The 14,132-nt window shown below is 35.5% G+C and overlaps 1 protein-coding gene across 2 annotated transcripts in view; it reads right to left on the reverse strand.

Annotated features, from left to right (window-relative positions):
* The window catches only part of LOC137404668 (diacylglycerol kinase zeta-like), a 128,347-nt gene that overhangs the window by 35,333 nt on the left and 78,882 nt on the right, over nucleotides 1–14,132 (reverse strand). For both annotated transcript variants that reach the window (XM_068090893.1, XM_068090892.1), the window contains exons 5-11: nucleotides 13,719–13,784; nucleotides 9,994–10,075; nucleotides 9,230–9,313; nucleotides 8,227–8,301; nucleotides 6,055–6,108; nucleotides 2,737–2,844; nucleotides 1,648–1,800 (exon numbers count right to left, since the gene is read on the reverse strand). In XM_068090893.1, coding sequence (XP_067946994.1) covers nucleotides 1,648–1,800; nucleotides 2,737–2,844; nucleotides 6,055–6,108; nucleotides 8,227–8,301; nucleotides 9,230–9,313; nucleotides 9,994–10,075; nucleotides 13,719–13,784 — 622 coding nt within the window. The remainder of the gene's footprint in view (nucleotides 1–1,647; nucleotides 1,801–2,736; nucleotides 2,845–6,054; nucleotides 6,109–8,226; nucleotides 8,302–9,229; nucleotides 9,314–9,993; nucleotides 10,076–13,718; nucleotides 13,785–14,132) is intronic.

The following is a 14,132-nucleotide window of genomic DNA, read 5'->3' on the forward strand; positions in this document are numbered from 1 at the left end:
ACTGTGCTATACACGGCCTTATGAGTGATGCGTAAACATGGCATAGCACTTGTATCACTCAGGAAATAAGATAAATAATTCAGTTGATTGTAAGCCAGTCAACAGGAAGGAGCGAAACAGAGCTTCGTATCCTTTGAGTTCATTATGACAAGTGTCTTGCATTGACAAGTATATACTGTAAGTGCAGCTACATCCGGCAGCCGTGCTGTGTGCACTGTGAACAGGTTATTTATCAACAGTATGTCGATGCACCAATCAAAACAATATCACCGCTGACACCAATCTCACTAAAGCTGCAAGAAAACATCTTTAGCCTTGTACTATTATTTTGGTGGTTGCGTCAAAAACTTGTATATGTACAAGTTTCGGAATCATTTTTCGGTTTTTTTAAACTAAAAATAGCGAGCTCACCTTATTTCCTGACTGAATATGCCAAAAAGAGGCAAACTATGTGACACAGCAAACTGTATCTATGAAGATCAGCTACCTTTTAATAGTTGGGAATGTCACTGAGTGATAAGCTAGTTTTTACATTACTTCAAATAATGGATAGAGGTGACACAGAATAAATAGTTATTAAATTAATGTATGACAACCTTACTCACTCGACAAAAATGGTTTAATGTGTAGATTTTAGTAACCAATTATAATTAGGAAAGAAAAGGGAGCGGCAGCAGTTCAATGGTTGGGGCGCTGACTTATTATCAGTAGGTCCAAGGTTTGAGTCTCACAGCTGGGATGGCTGAGATGGCTAGGATGGCTGAGATGGCTAGGACAGCTGGGATGGCTAGGACAGCTGGGATGACTAGGACAGCTGGGACAACTAGGACAGCTGGGATAACTGGGATGGCTAGGACAGCTGGGATGGCTAGGACAGCTGGGATGGCTAGGACAGCTGGGATGGCTAGGACAGCTAGGATGGCTAGGATAACTGGGATGGCTAGGATAACTGGGATGGCTACGAAAGCTGGGGGTCACTAGTTAGGAAGGGCATCCAACCACAAGTGCTCCTGTACTACATCAGACCAAAGTCTGTGTGCTCCTCTCAAAAAACGCCCCAGTTGGCTCTCTCACAAAGGTACCAGACTATAATCAATTCTTGAGTTATTCAAAAAAATTTTAATTAAGAAAAGACGAAATGAATGAAAGCATACCATACAATGGAGCACACGAATTGCATAAAATATTAGTTAGCATATTGCTAACAAATTAATGAACAGGATTTGGACCCAGGAGTTGCTGTGACACCGTCTCTTCTGGTGAAACAGCAAAAGAGAATTAACAACTCTAACCAGCTTATCTCCTAACAACCTACCGTTACATACGAAGGCTGTCACACTCATCAGACAGCTACTGTAACACTAGCTGAGTTAATCCTATGCAGTTCCTAATCTTCTAACCTTAATAGCTAAGTGGGAGTTGTGTCACTGTGGCTCACTGAACCGCAATGCCTCACGCGACATAAAAGCAACAAATCAATGAGTGAACCTACGCATAGTTGCTAAATCTTAGACATTTCACATCGCCGCTGCTACGTGTAGTCAACAAAAGCACAATAAGTTGAAATTCATAATAAAGTAGTAATTTTGCTCGTGTTATGAGTAGTATACAAGTCTATTGATAACAATTAGCCTAATGCAAGCATACCTTTCGTGAGATCTTTATAATCCAAGACGGAGGAATAAGAACATTTGAAAACTCTCCCAGTGTGCATTCTTCCTCAATTTGGTCCATTTGGAAGCACGACGCTTTTGAATGATATGCGGATTGGCACCATGAACAGCAAATAGCCACCACATCCTATAATCACAACTAGGCAATTAATTTGTAAAAAAAAGCCTGGCCTGATTGTTGACTGATTAATGCAACTGCAGCCAAACCAAATGGTATCTGGAAGGAATCGAAATGGATACCGTTGCTTGATATGTATAAATAAATACACAGGTGTATGTATTTATACATACACCTGTGTATTTATTTATACATATCAAGCATATACATGTATATATATATACATGTATATAATATAAGTAGGTAGTTAGCCTACGTTATGTTCTAAGTAACTTGAAGCTCTAAGTAATTTGAACACACGTAGGATAACTATAGCTACAGCTATTAAAATCTTGAATCTCAACTTTGTATCGCAGAAGGTTTGAACTCGAACCCTCCAGCTTGCCAGTCAGACTGCCGTAATAATTCAGCCACACGCTCTTGATCAATTGACTGTTCTGAAAGTTTTGAGCTGTTCCGAACGTTTAATTACAATGCGCATGCTCCGGTTTGGCGGAGAGCCGAATTTATGTTTGATATCTGAAACGAACAAATCTCAAAATTTCTGGTCGAGAACGGAAGCGTTCAAGAACCGAGGTTCCACTGTATCGCGAAGCATTTCATTTTTCAAAAAGATGATGCTTGATGACTAGATTAGAATCAGGCAAATATGCTGTGAAAATGTGAAGAGGATGAAGATACAAAACATGATCTTCAATCCAGTAAATATTTTATTAAAATTGCATTAAATGATTACTGATAGAAGATGCTCAGATAGTCGATTTTAATTATTAATCTGCTGCAGAAAGACTCGCCAAAAATGAATGTTTTATGACCAAACGACCAGCGAAATGAATGCATAAGAATGAGATACACTGGCCTACATAATTAATAGCTTCTAGGGATTGCGCACACTCTTGATTAAATATAGAATTCCTAAGCATCCTCAGGAGATGTGGTCTTTACCTTGCTTGAGTGAAATGGGAAATTACGTTGAGTAAATGATTTTGTACATTCTTTGCATCGGCCATCTTGCCTCTTTTTATGTATCCAGTGATGGAGAACTTTCCGTTGCTGTCAAAACGAAACAGTCTGAGCGTTATATATTGGGCAGTAAAATGAATGCAAGTCCTAACAGCAATCAGAATCTCATGAAAAAGCTATTTACTAACAACCAAAAATAGTGTGAAGGCCAATTCTCCTCAGTCAATGAAGATCAAAAACCCATGTGTAATCACACAAATTATTCAAGAAAATACATAACATTTCTGTGTTTCTATTTCAAGAATAAAACTAAAAGCAATACTAATTAGGACTTTATATCAAACTTGTGGAGCCAGTTTAAAAGCCAAAGCAAAAATACATAGCTAAGGATGAAGGATTATAATTCGAGCAGAAGAATTTGCAAGGACTCATATTTTTACAATATCTAAACTGTACATAATATTCCAACTAGAAACACAAGTATAGTATTTATAACATAATATGAATGCTTCGGTATGTTTATAGCATCCCAATAATTAATATTGTCACGCTTTCAACTGTTCAATAAGCAATTACTGGATCAATTGATAGCAATATGCATTCCTATCAATTGATCCAGCAATTATAAGTGATGCATTTATACCCTAGCAGTTAGTGTTCAAGTAGAATTAGCACACAATTTTAGTAGATTTTAACAGAAAATATTGATATTTTTTCCATCATTTGGGATTGTTTTCATGTTTGAGGTGGTCTGACTGCCAGTATGTTTCGAGATTAAAATCGACAAAACTTGATCACGGTTAAAACGCAGAGAATAAAAATATGTATAAAATGACATCACTAGTTGCTATAGTTGATATCAACTATTGTGTTCAAGTTGTAGCGTTACACGTCTCTATTCTGTCGGTTCTTTGCAAATATAGACGTCATAATCGTACTTTCGCTTGATCTGAGCTTTTTTAATCCGCTATCAAGTTCTGCCATTTTAATCTTAAAACATCCTGGCAGTCAGATCATCTCAAACATCACAAACAATTGCAAATGATAAAAAATGCCGATATTTTCTGATAAAACATACCAAAATTTTGTGCAAGTTCATCTTTTCAAGACCTGCCGAGACATGCTCAGTCGAAGCAATATGCCATCACCATGTTGTTAAGCAGTCTTTAATCACATTTTATAACATAATATATAAATAATTATATATAATAAATTTCAGGTCATTTGAAGCAGCGAGTTACTTGTAGCTGGCTAAACAGTACATGCATATTTGGCCACAGCCCACCAAAAACCACAGCTTCAACCATTCATTTGATGAAAATAATAAGAATTGCACATTATTGTAAACATATGAATGATACGGCAATGGAGCGCTACACCAACATGACATGCATAATTTAATACCAAATAATCAACATGCCCACCTTCTATCTAAACTGTAGTTCCCGCAATACTGTATCATGATATGTAGTTAACAAACACTAATATGCTCATTTGAATATACCTGCATCAGGTTTGGTTTTTGGTAAATTACTTTTTCTTCCAATAACGGAAGTTTACAACACTAAACATCATAACTAGTAAGTACCTAAAACCTGTGATTACTAAATTTAGCATCTCATTTCCTCTATTCTTTAAATAGCGGACATCTTTATTCCTGGCAGTCCCAGTGATAAAAGCAAAGCTGATAGTTAATAAAACGGCGTATAACTGCCATCACTCAGGATCATCTGAGATGTCAGATCTGTTATATTTCAATAAGCTGGAATGTTTCCTGTAAGATTAGATGCTAAATTATAAATTGTCTCTACACCGCAGAGACGAAAGCTGCAAAAATTATAAAAAACTTGAACACACTGTGGCAATGATTACTGTATAGTTTATTTAGTTGTGTAGTAAAGAAGTGGTGGTGGTGAAGAAGTGGTGGTGGTGGTGGTGAAGAAGTGGTGAGGAACTTCAACACATTTTATTATACTAGTTCTACCAGACTTGGGGGCACCAAATAAGCTAAAATACAATATTAAACACTTTCCAGTTAGCCATGTGCTAGGACTATTTAACTCAGTGAAATATAACAGAGATATATACGAATGCTCTCACTCATGGTAAACAATAGTTTGCAGCAAACATGGGAAAGGAGAAACTGGACTGCCATGTAACGCAACATGAGCATCCTAGAGCTAATATCAGAACACTAACAACAGTTATCTGTGTTATTGAACCTGTTACGCATTGTAGTTCATACAATCAGATATTATCAGTGTTGCTGTCTATAATTTCTCTCGACAGCAATTTTTTGACAGTTTTTGTTTAAACATAATAAAAAAGAACACATTGGCCTGTAAACGTTCAGAGAGCGTTAACTCTGAACTCTGATCTCTGAACTATACGTTCAGAGAGCAAATTAATTCCTTGTATTGGTACTTAAGATTACAGTTACAAATGATATTTATAGATAATTTAGGAAACTTTCACTCTTTAGTAGTTAAAAAAGTTTTAGACGTATATAACCATGCTAGTTGAATTACCAATGTGTTGCTGCGGCCTACACTTTAATAGTAATACAAATATTATTTATTCTAATTAAGTTATATAATTGTAGAAAGTTTATGCATCTTAATAGCCTAATCAGTTTGATGATGTAATAGAAAGATTGTGCCGCATGTGAATAAAACAATGCAAAAGAATAATATATATTTTAAACTACTTTTAAATGACATTTATCTTTTTTCTTATCTAATTAAAGTTTCATGCATTTATTTCTATTACTTAGTTCAAAGAATGCAAGTCAACGCATGAAACTTTCAGAAGTTGAGAAAGACAAAGAAATGATTAATTATTATTTTTATAATATATTATGTTTAATTGTATTGTTTTATAATATATGTATGTTTCATGCATATACTTGTACTACTTAGCTTGAAGAATACAAGTAAATGATGGAAACTTTAAACATGATAAAGGAAGAATTCTAACATTAATTATTTTATGCTGCATTATTCATTATATTATTAGGTAAAACCTTCAGTTTAAATTGATTAATTGAAATAGTACCCTGAAAAATATGATAATTATTACAAACTGATAATTTTGTTTTTCATATATATATATATATCAGAACAAAAACAATATATATATTCCTTGAAACTTCTGAACGTATACAGTTTAAGAGCTGCGAAAACTCTGTAACTCTGCTAGTATACCAGCAAATGAGTAGAAGTTAACATTACATATACAATGGATGCTATATTTACAGATATGTAAATATTTTTAAGTAAATAAGAAAGCGAACAAACTTACCTCTCTGTAATTTCTAACTCCAGCTTCTCTGAATGTAGGTTTACATTGAGCTGACTAAAAACAGACAGGAGTTGTCTCAACCCAAATACTAAAGCGCACTTTCTTATTTGCAGCAGACTTGTGCTTCTCACTAGTTGTAAATGTAGCAACTGTGCAGCAAGCCCAAAATATCAATCTTTCAATTCTTTCAATCAACTTACATCATGTATCCCCATGGTACAGGTGTAACACTCTGAACATAATATACCCAGGTTTTTCTGGATATATCCCAATTACAGATTAAAAATTTCTATGCTAAACTTGATAATAATGGGCCCCAATTAAATATTTGAAGCTGCTGAAATCATCACAACAATATAATAATAACAATGTAATAATAACAACATAATAACAACTGATTATTAGCTTTTGGTAGAACTTTTGGAGCGGTTAATCTATGTAAGATGAAATATTTTTACTAATTTGCAAGAAGACAACCAATTTCTAAATTTAAGTGTAGCACAGTTCTACATGAAAGTGTTCATAAACATACAACAGATAAGTGACAAATTTTCTACAAACTTCCGAGGACATTACTGACAAAATACTGTCAGACTCGTAATACACAGATCTGGTGAAAATCTGCATAAATTTTCTATTGGCTTGTAAATCGCAGCCTTTTCTTTTCATGCCAATTATCTTGCATGTATAGTTGTTACCATGTTACGTAATAAATTTTAGGATACCATAGACAAAAAAATTGAAGATATATTTATTCACTAAAATATCAAAAACTACCCAAAAAATATTATAAATCCCCCAAAATATTAACAACTACCCAAACTATTAAAATCTAAAAATTTACCAAAAAGACGTAAAGTTCAAACTACCAACACAACTATGCAATACTCATTTCCAGTGTCCATACACAGCCTCTCTGCCATGACAGCGTACATGTAGCTAATCAGTAACTCCGAGTATCAGCAGTACATTGATAAGCCAAGAACAAGCAATCCAACTTATGAGTACTAAAAAACAACCAGCTAAAATATCTTTATTACTAAACTGAAAAGGAACCCATAAAATTGTGTCAATTAAACTCTACGTATGCTGATTACTTCCCTGATGAGATAATGAGTATAAGTTTTTATAACTAAGGCGTGTTGATGAGGAGAGCACAACTTCCACTTGAGCCACACAGCTGAATGAGTGCTGAGTAAGATTTGACTAGTCACTTATCAATCTCTTTGCAGATTAGAGAAGTCTGTAGCAAATAAATGCAGGCGCTTACACCATGGCGCGACCACTATTGGTGCCATGTGAAAACAACTCCAAGGAACAACTATAAGCTGTTGCTAAAGGTGCTGCCTCCAATTATCCACTAATTAATAAGCATGATTCCAACATGGTTAGAAATTACATAATCTAAATTAAATTACCTTTTCTTACATCAGCTGATGCCATGAAAAATACCACAAATGAGTACAAACGCTTTTTGGCCATTTTCTTTTTGGCCATTTTCTTTTGGGCCATTTTCGAAAAAAATGTGAGCATGTTCGAGTTGGACAATTTATCAATATTATTATAGTTTATGGCATTATTATTATTGATAAAAATAATCACTCTCAGTAGTAGTATTGTTCAATAAAAATCACCCAAAGTTAATAGATCGACAGTAAGTAAAAATTCGTAGCTATAATGCGTATAAAACGATTGGTCATTGCTAAAAAACTGTGATAAAAAATAAAACTTTTGCAAAGCGAAACTAAGCTCAGGATGAGTTGTAAACATATTTAATGGCTTAACACACGCAGATAATTGTTTCCTTTCGTTTAAGTACAGATGCGACAGGGTAATTTATTAATTAGTCACTAAAAACTTGTAAAAAGCCTGCTAAAGCCGTATCATGTGGCTCTTGGCCATATGAAAACACTCTGCCCAGCCATACTATGCGGCTTGTGGTAGCGAAAGAGTTAAGCTAGACGAGTAGATAATCGGCTGCAAAACTGTAAAACAATTTTAATTTCTGTGTGTCATTGACCTTCACTTCAATTGCACCAAGAAAAAATTTTGTAATGTGTCGACTTTGTCGCAGCCAAGCTCTCAAGCTTGTAGCCTTATTTTTTGAGAAAAAATCAACGTGTCACATTAAGAGAAGCAAGCAAACTGTCAATTTAGAGTAAAACAGCTCACCAATTCTATATTCTGCAGACACTCGATGTGCACAGTGAGATGGCAGGCGCTGCACTTTTTCCTATGACCATGTCTCTAAAACCAAAGAAAATCATGCAAGCCATATAGTACAAAGTCTCGTTTACAATCTAACTTACATGAAGTTATCCCACCATGTTGGTTCTTCACGAGGGGAAGAAGAATTACTAGAGTGCACATGGTGCAAATAACATTGAACATATCGTATATCTTATGATACATCTTGAGAATATATCTAAACAAAAATTAACTGCATATGAGCAGTAATCCTCTCACCATAGAACAGGAGTAATCCTCTCGTTCTAGAATGGGCAACTAAAGGAGTTTCACTTCGAGCATATTTACACGGATGCTAAATAAGCATCCATGAGCAATACACTGGATTCTAAAGTTTGTTTGCATTGACAGTTGTTAAATTCCTAGACTGATATGACAGAATATAGCAGTTTAGAAATTTGCCACTAACAGGCTGCCATGTGGGAGTATAGATGTACCTCCGACTAATCACATTCTAAATGGCCTGAGGTGAGTACTATAATTTCACTAGTTCTTGGGAGGCCAGTGGAGCGGAGTTTTTAACTAGATATATTTTTATGTACTAGACACTTTTCGAACAACTTGGCAAATGGCCTTCCGCTGCCAAAAATCACTCCAGTGTAACCAACGGCACTTCGAGTAACACAAACTTCATCAGGGGACAAACCTAATGATAACAAAGGCAAGTTTTACCTGAGTTGTTGTTCTTGAAAGGTCATAGGTCAAAGGTCATACCTAAAATTCTTTCATAGCATGATGATTAGGTTCAAAATGCATGAAAGGTTTTTCTCATGATCGGCTGCTATGGTTACCAAATTGTTCGGATTTTCAAAATGAATCATGTCAAAGAAATGGCAGCCGACGAAATTAGATGAAAAATATAAGTGACACATTGTTTACAAATCCAGAATCTACAGTTTTAGACACACAGGGACATAATAATCTTTACCTGCCCAAGAACACAGTCCTTTTTATAGCAAGTTTCACCGGATGGACAATCCATCCACAGATGGGAACCTTGTTTGGCGTTCTCCTGTAAACATAATCATTAGCAGGGTTAGCGTACTCTATACACTACATACATGTATAGCAAGGCTAGCATACTCTTATACACTAAATATAGCGAGGCTAGCATACTCTTATACACTAAATATAACAAGGCTAGCATACTCTTATACACTAAATATAACAAGGCTAGCATACTCTTATACACTAAATCGAGCAAAGTTAGCATACTCCATACACTAAATATAGCAAGGCTAGCATACTCCATACAATAAATATAGCAAGGCTAGCGTACTCTATACCCTAAATATAGCAGATTGAGCATCCTCCATACACTAAATATAGCTATCATCTGTTAACGCACACTTATAATGTATAACGTTCAGGTTAGATGCTATAGATGCTATAGATGAAAAATATATTCGAACAGAGACTATCCGAATAAGAGCTAGTGTCCAGACAATGTATTTGCAGGACAATAAACCAGGCAATAGGATAAAAGTGTAGCTTTCTGCATCGGGTACATCAACAGTTAAATATATAAATTTGCAAACACCTCACTATAATAAACAAAGTTATTTTAGTAAGAAACAAATTTAACAAATTAACATCAGATACTATTAAATATCCTAAATTATAATAAATTTAATAACTATAAAATCTTAGGTTGCTGATTTCATGAGCTACAGGTTTGGAGAAAATACGTACGCTCCAGTCGACAGATGGACTATCCTCACACCGGGTGAGCTTCTCAAATGAGCCATCATCAATTGCCTTGTACACAGCCTCTCTGCAATAGAGCATAATTATATTGAGCTTTGTTGCTGGCAGTTGCACTAAAATTTATTTCATTTCTGCAGCATTGCTTCAGCATTAAACTGCAACTAATCTTCAAGAAGTTAAACTAAGATTGTGAGCTGCTGCGAGCAAAGAAGCTGCGTAAACTGGACCTTAGAAGAGTACAGACTGATGCACCACCCCCTTAGACCACCATGAGATGTGTTTACATATTGAAACTGAAAGGACTGGCTCCTTCAGCAAGTATTGTAAGGTACTACGCGAGAGAACTAGAGAAATAACTTTTAACTCTCCAATAAGTACCGGTCTATCAAACAGAAGCTTGCCAACAAACATTTCGACCGTGTGTGAGCCGTCCCTCAAGGATCGAGCATGTATGATTAGCTGACTGCGAGCAGAGGCTGTCTAAGCGTTTTTAAAAGCAGCATGGCACAAGCAATAGCTCTGCGATCTGACATGTCTGAGTCCAGTGACAACAGAACCCTCAACAACTGGAGGCATGCCCAGACAGGCCTAGTTGCAGAGAGCAATTTAAGGTTTCACGTCATTCCTGTCACCATCAGTTGCCTGTTATGGGAATCGAACCACCATCTGTTGCTTGCATGTCAGGCGTACTAAACCACCAGGCCACAACTGATCTCTTTCTGATATTTATCAAAGGTAAACAATATCACATCGTAAAAGTAGTTTTTTGATGTTTCTTTATTTACATAAAACTGAAAAATGCCTGATTTGCGCCAACAGAGTTCCTAGGAATGGGCTAAAAGAAATAGCCATATTTCTTTAGCTGAAAGAGTTTTGGAAATATGACTAGAGGTAAATACGCTCGCTTGTTGAAATCCATGTATAGGGGTTGTTGTACAGAGTGGTGTTTCAGGGCAGCACAACTTGGCAAGAAGCAGCAGGTCAATTAGTGCGTGCAAAGGTTGAGCCTACATGCCAGGGTTATCTTAAACAGGCTTTATACGAAAATTGCTATTCAATAATACCATGTCGGTCGTATGCTAGCCGATGAACCTACAAATTGATGGGTATTCTAATACTCTTTCAAATTATTCTTATTATTCCGATTATTTTAACTTATTCTTTCAATTATCTTTCCAACATTTTTAGGCAGCAAACGAATTTCTATAACAACCAAGTGATTGGATAGAAGAAATGCTACTATCAACCAGTGAAGATTGTCGTAATGAAACGCAAGACAAGGCGAAGTCAATACAGGTACTAATGCAAACAGATTAGTTATTAAAACTTATGTAACAATCTTCAGTTTATGTATTTTTCATTACAGTGGAAAATGTACGTAATTTTTATTGATCAGATCATGTCACACCACAAACCTCCATTCAGGCACTATTGATCTGTACCTAGTAGAAACACATTCACACCGTTAATATTAATATAATTATCTCTTATTTTTATGGCAAGGCACAAATATATACATATATATCCTGTATGTAATATGTAATACATATCTATATAATGTAATATGGACTATATATATATATATAAATTGGAAAATTAAATAGTTCACTTATCTTTTTTCAGCTACTGACAGTTTCTTGCTAGTGCATTCTTCAGGCTGTAGACTTCATCAGAATTGAAGTTTACAGCCTGAAGAATGCACTAGCAGGAAACTGTCAGTAGCTGAAAAAAAAGATAAGTGAACTATTTAAATTTCTAATTTATACTGCTCCATCTTATGTTGAGCACTCTGATTTTAGTTCTAAGTATTATAAATTTCAATATATATATATAATATGTAATATAGCCCATATTGGTTGGAGCTAACACCTAATCGCCTTGTTAATATTTATATTAACCTGTTTCATAGATTTTATTAATCGGCTGTTTGGTAACAATATTAAATACATAACATCGTTTAAACGTTTGTAGTCGGGTAACATTCTATCCTTAGTTCACTGAAGGCATTACTGCCCCTACTTTTAAGATTGTGATAGAATTCTCACCAAAAACAGATATGCTAATGGCCATATTTACATTATCTAAGGCTCTAAGCCATTCGTGCGATCATTAGAGAGCTAGTGAGAGTTGCACACAACTCGCTGGATTAAGAACTGGAAAATACCGGCCACGGAACATAGACATTCAGCTAAAACTAAAGTTTTTAATATCGTCTCAAGTTAAACAGAGGAACGCTTGAATAATGACTAAAGCATTTATGAAAAGTCAGATAGAATTCTGCATCTACAGTGTAGAGTTACAAACCGCAGAACATTGTATGTAACAATAAAAGGTGTTGTAAACAAAAATGTATGTAGCCAATGCTAACTCGTGTCTACCTTTTACACCACAATGTTAGAAGTCTCCAACATTAACCGGTAGACGATGTACACATACTTATGCAGACTAAATTATTATTCAAAAATGTAAAAACATTATCATAAGTAATTGGAGATATCAGTATGTGAGAAATTTCAAACTTTTCGAGTTTGCAATTATTATAAACATGTTGTAAACAAAGTTGTAACTGGAGAAAGCGCATATTTCTAACGAGCAGAACATCACGAATGTACATTAACTAGCCTAAGAAAGTTGAACACATCTAGTGCTCTGATGATAACTTGGGTGGCTTCAAGCAGTGCTCGATGTTAAAATAAGTTACAAGCTTAGCAGATGCTGCAGCGTTATTTCACGACTAAAAATCGACTAGTATATGATTTAATAGATGAAACAGCGGTTTGATTGTCAATTAGTTTATTCATCATACAAGCTATCACTAGTTTATTTTAGTCTGCATTTAATCTAACAGAAGCTGCTGGTCCGGGGTACATGTTCATCAATTCAAATGTGACTAGTGAATTTCACTTTCCTATTAGCACAGTAAGAGTAATATATTAAAAAGTAATTTTGCGTCGATTCCGAACAAAATATCTTTGATGGTGTTTGTTACGTACTTAAGTGCGTTTAAAAACTGCAAAAGATAACTTCTTCAGAATTTAGATAGTCATAACATTATCTGTGAGTTACCTGCACGTTACATGTGTACTATATCTAACTGTCTTATTTGTGATCTCTTTTACAATATTATTAAAATGTTCCGCTTGATACAAATGCGGACCAATAAAATACTAATCTATTAATGAAACCTTGGAGTAGAAAAAGCATGAGACTCACATAAGTGAATACGAGAGCTATACATGTTACATCTATAGATACACGTTACATCTATTGCAATAGCTCTATATTTGACTTTAACGTTAGACGACTAAGCCACCAGAGTTGGAGTATTAAGAGCACAACAGTTACACATGCTGGTAGAGAAGCAGTCAACAACAGCTAAACAATTAACCAAACAGGAAGCTAGCACTAATTAACAAGGAGTCTAATCAACTCAAATATATATTGTTCGGAAAGAATCGATGAGCTGAAAAAATGAGGGAAAGATGAATCAGGCTTCATAAAACAGTTTGGCAAATAGTGAGAACTGAGGGCTGACAGACCGACAGAAGGCAAGTTGTTGGCAAGAGACGAGGAAGGGAGAAAGCAGCCGGTAGGTAGCTAACCCAAAGCATGAGGCGTTAAGTAGCATGCAAGCTTGGCAGACTAGCACAATATAGCGAAGGGTCTCACTGCAAGAAAGAGCCAAGTGAAAAAACAGGCACGGTACATACGATTGTGGCGAACCGTTTACAGACTTCTTGTTCGGTGTAGTTGGCTCACTCTTGACCATAGCTTCTCTGAAATAGTATCGCCTTTTTCTGTACATTTGACAATGACAGCAACAAACACCATGTCCATATCACTGGACGAGGTTGGGTATTTTATATCCTGTCCTTGGGGTAGTCAAGAGTTGCGACACAAGAACCATGTTCAGAATGAGTCATGGAGTATGAAGAGAAATGGTATGACCGAGAAGAAAGAAAGGGCCTAGCCACAAACTATATTGCACACTTCATAGAGTTATCGTTACAACACCTGCAATAACTAGACGCATCCATTTAATAGCATGAAATTATCATATACTATCTAATGTTCATCTACCCTTACAGCTTCTGACACTACATCATTCACAGACTCTGCCACAA

Source organism: Watersipora subatra, chromosome 9 (genome assembly GCF_963576615.1).
Source record: "Watersipora subatra chromosome 9, tzWatSuba1.1, whole genome shotgun sequence".
NCBI lineage: Eukaryota > Metazoa > Bryozoa > Gymnolaemata > Cheilostomatida > Watersiporidae > Watersipora > Watersipora subatra.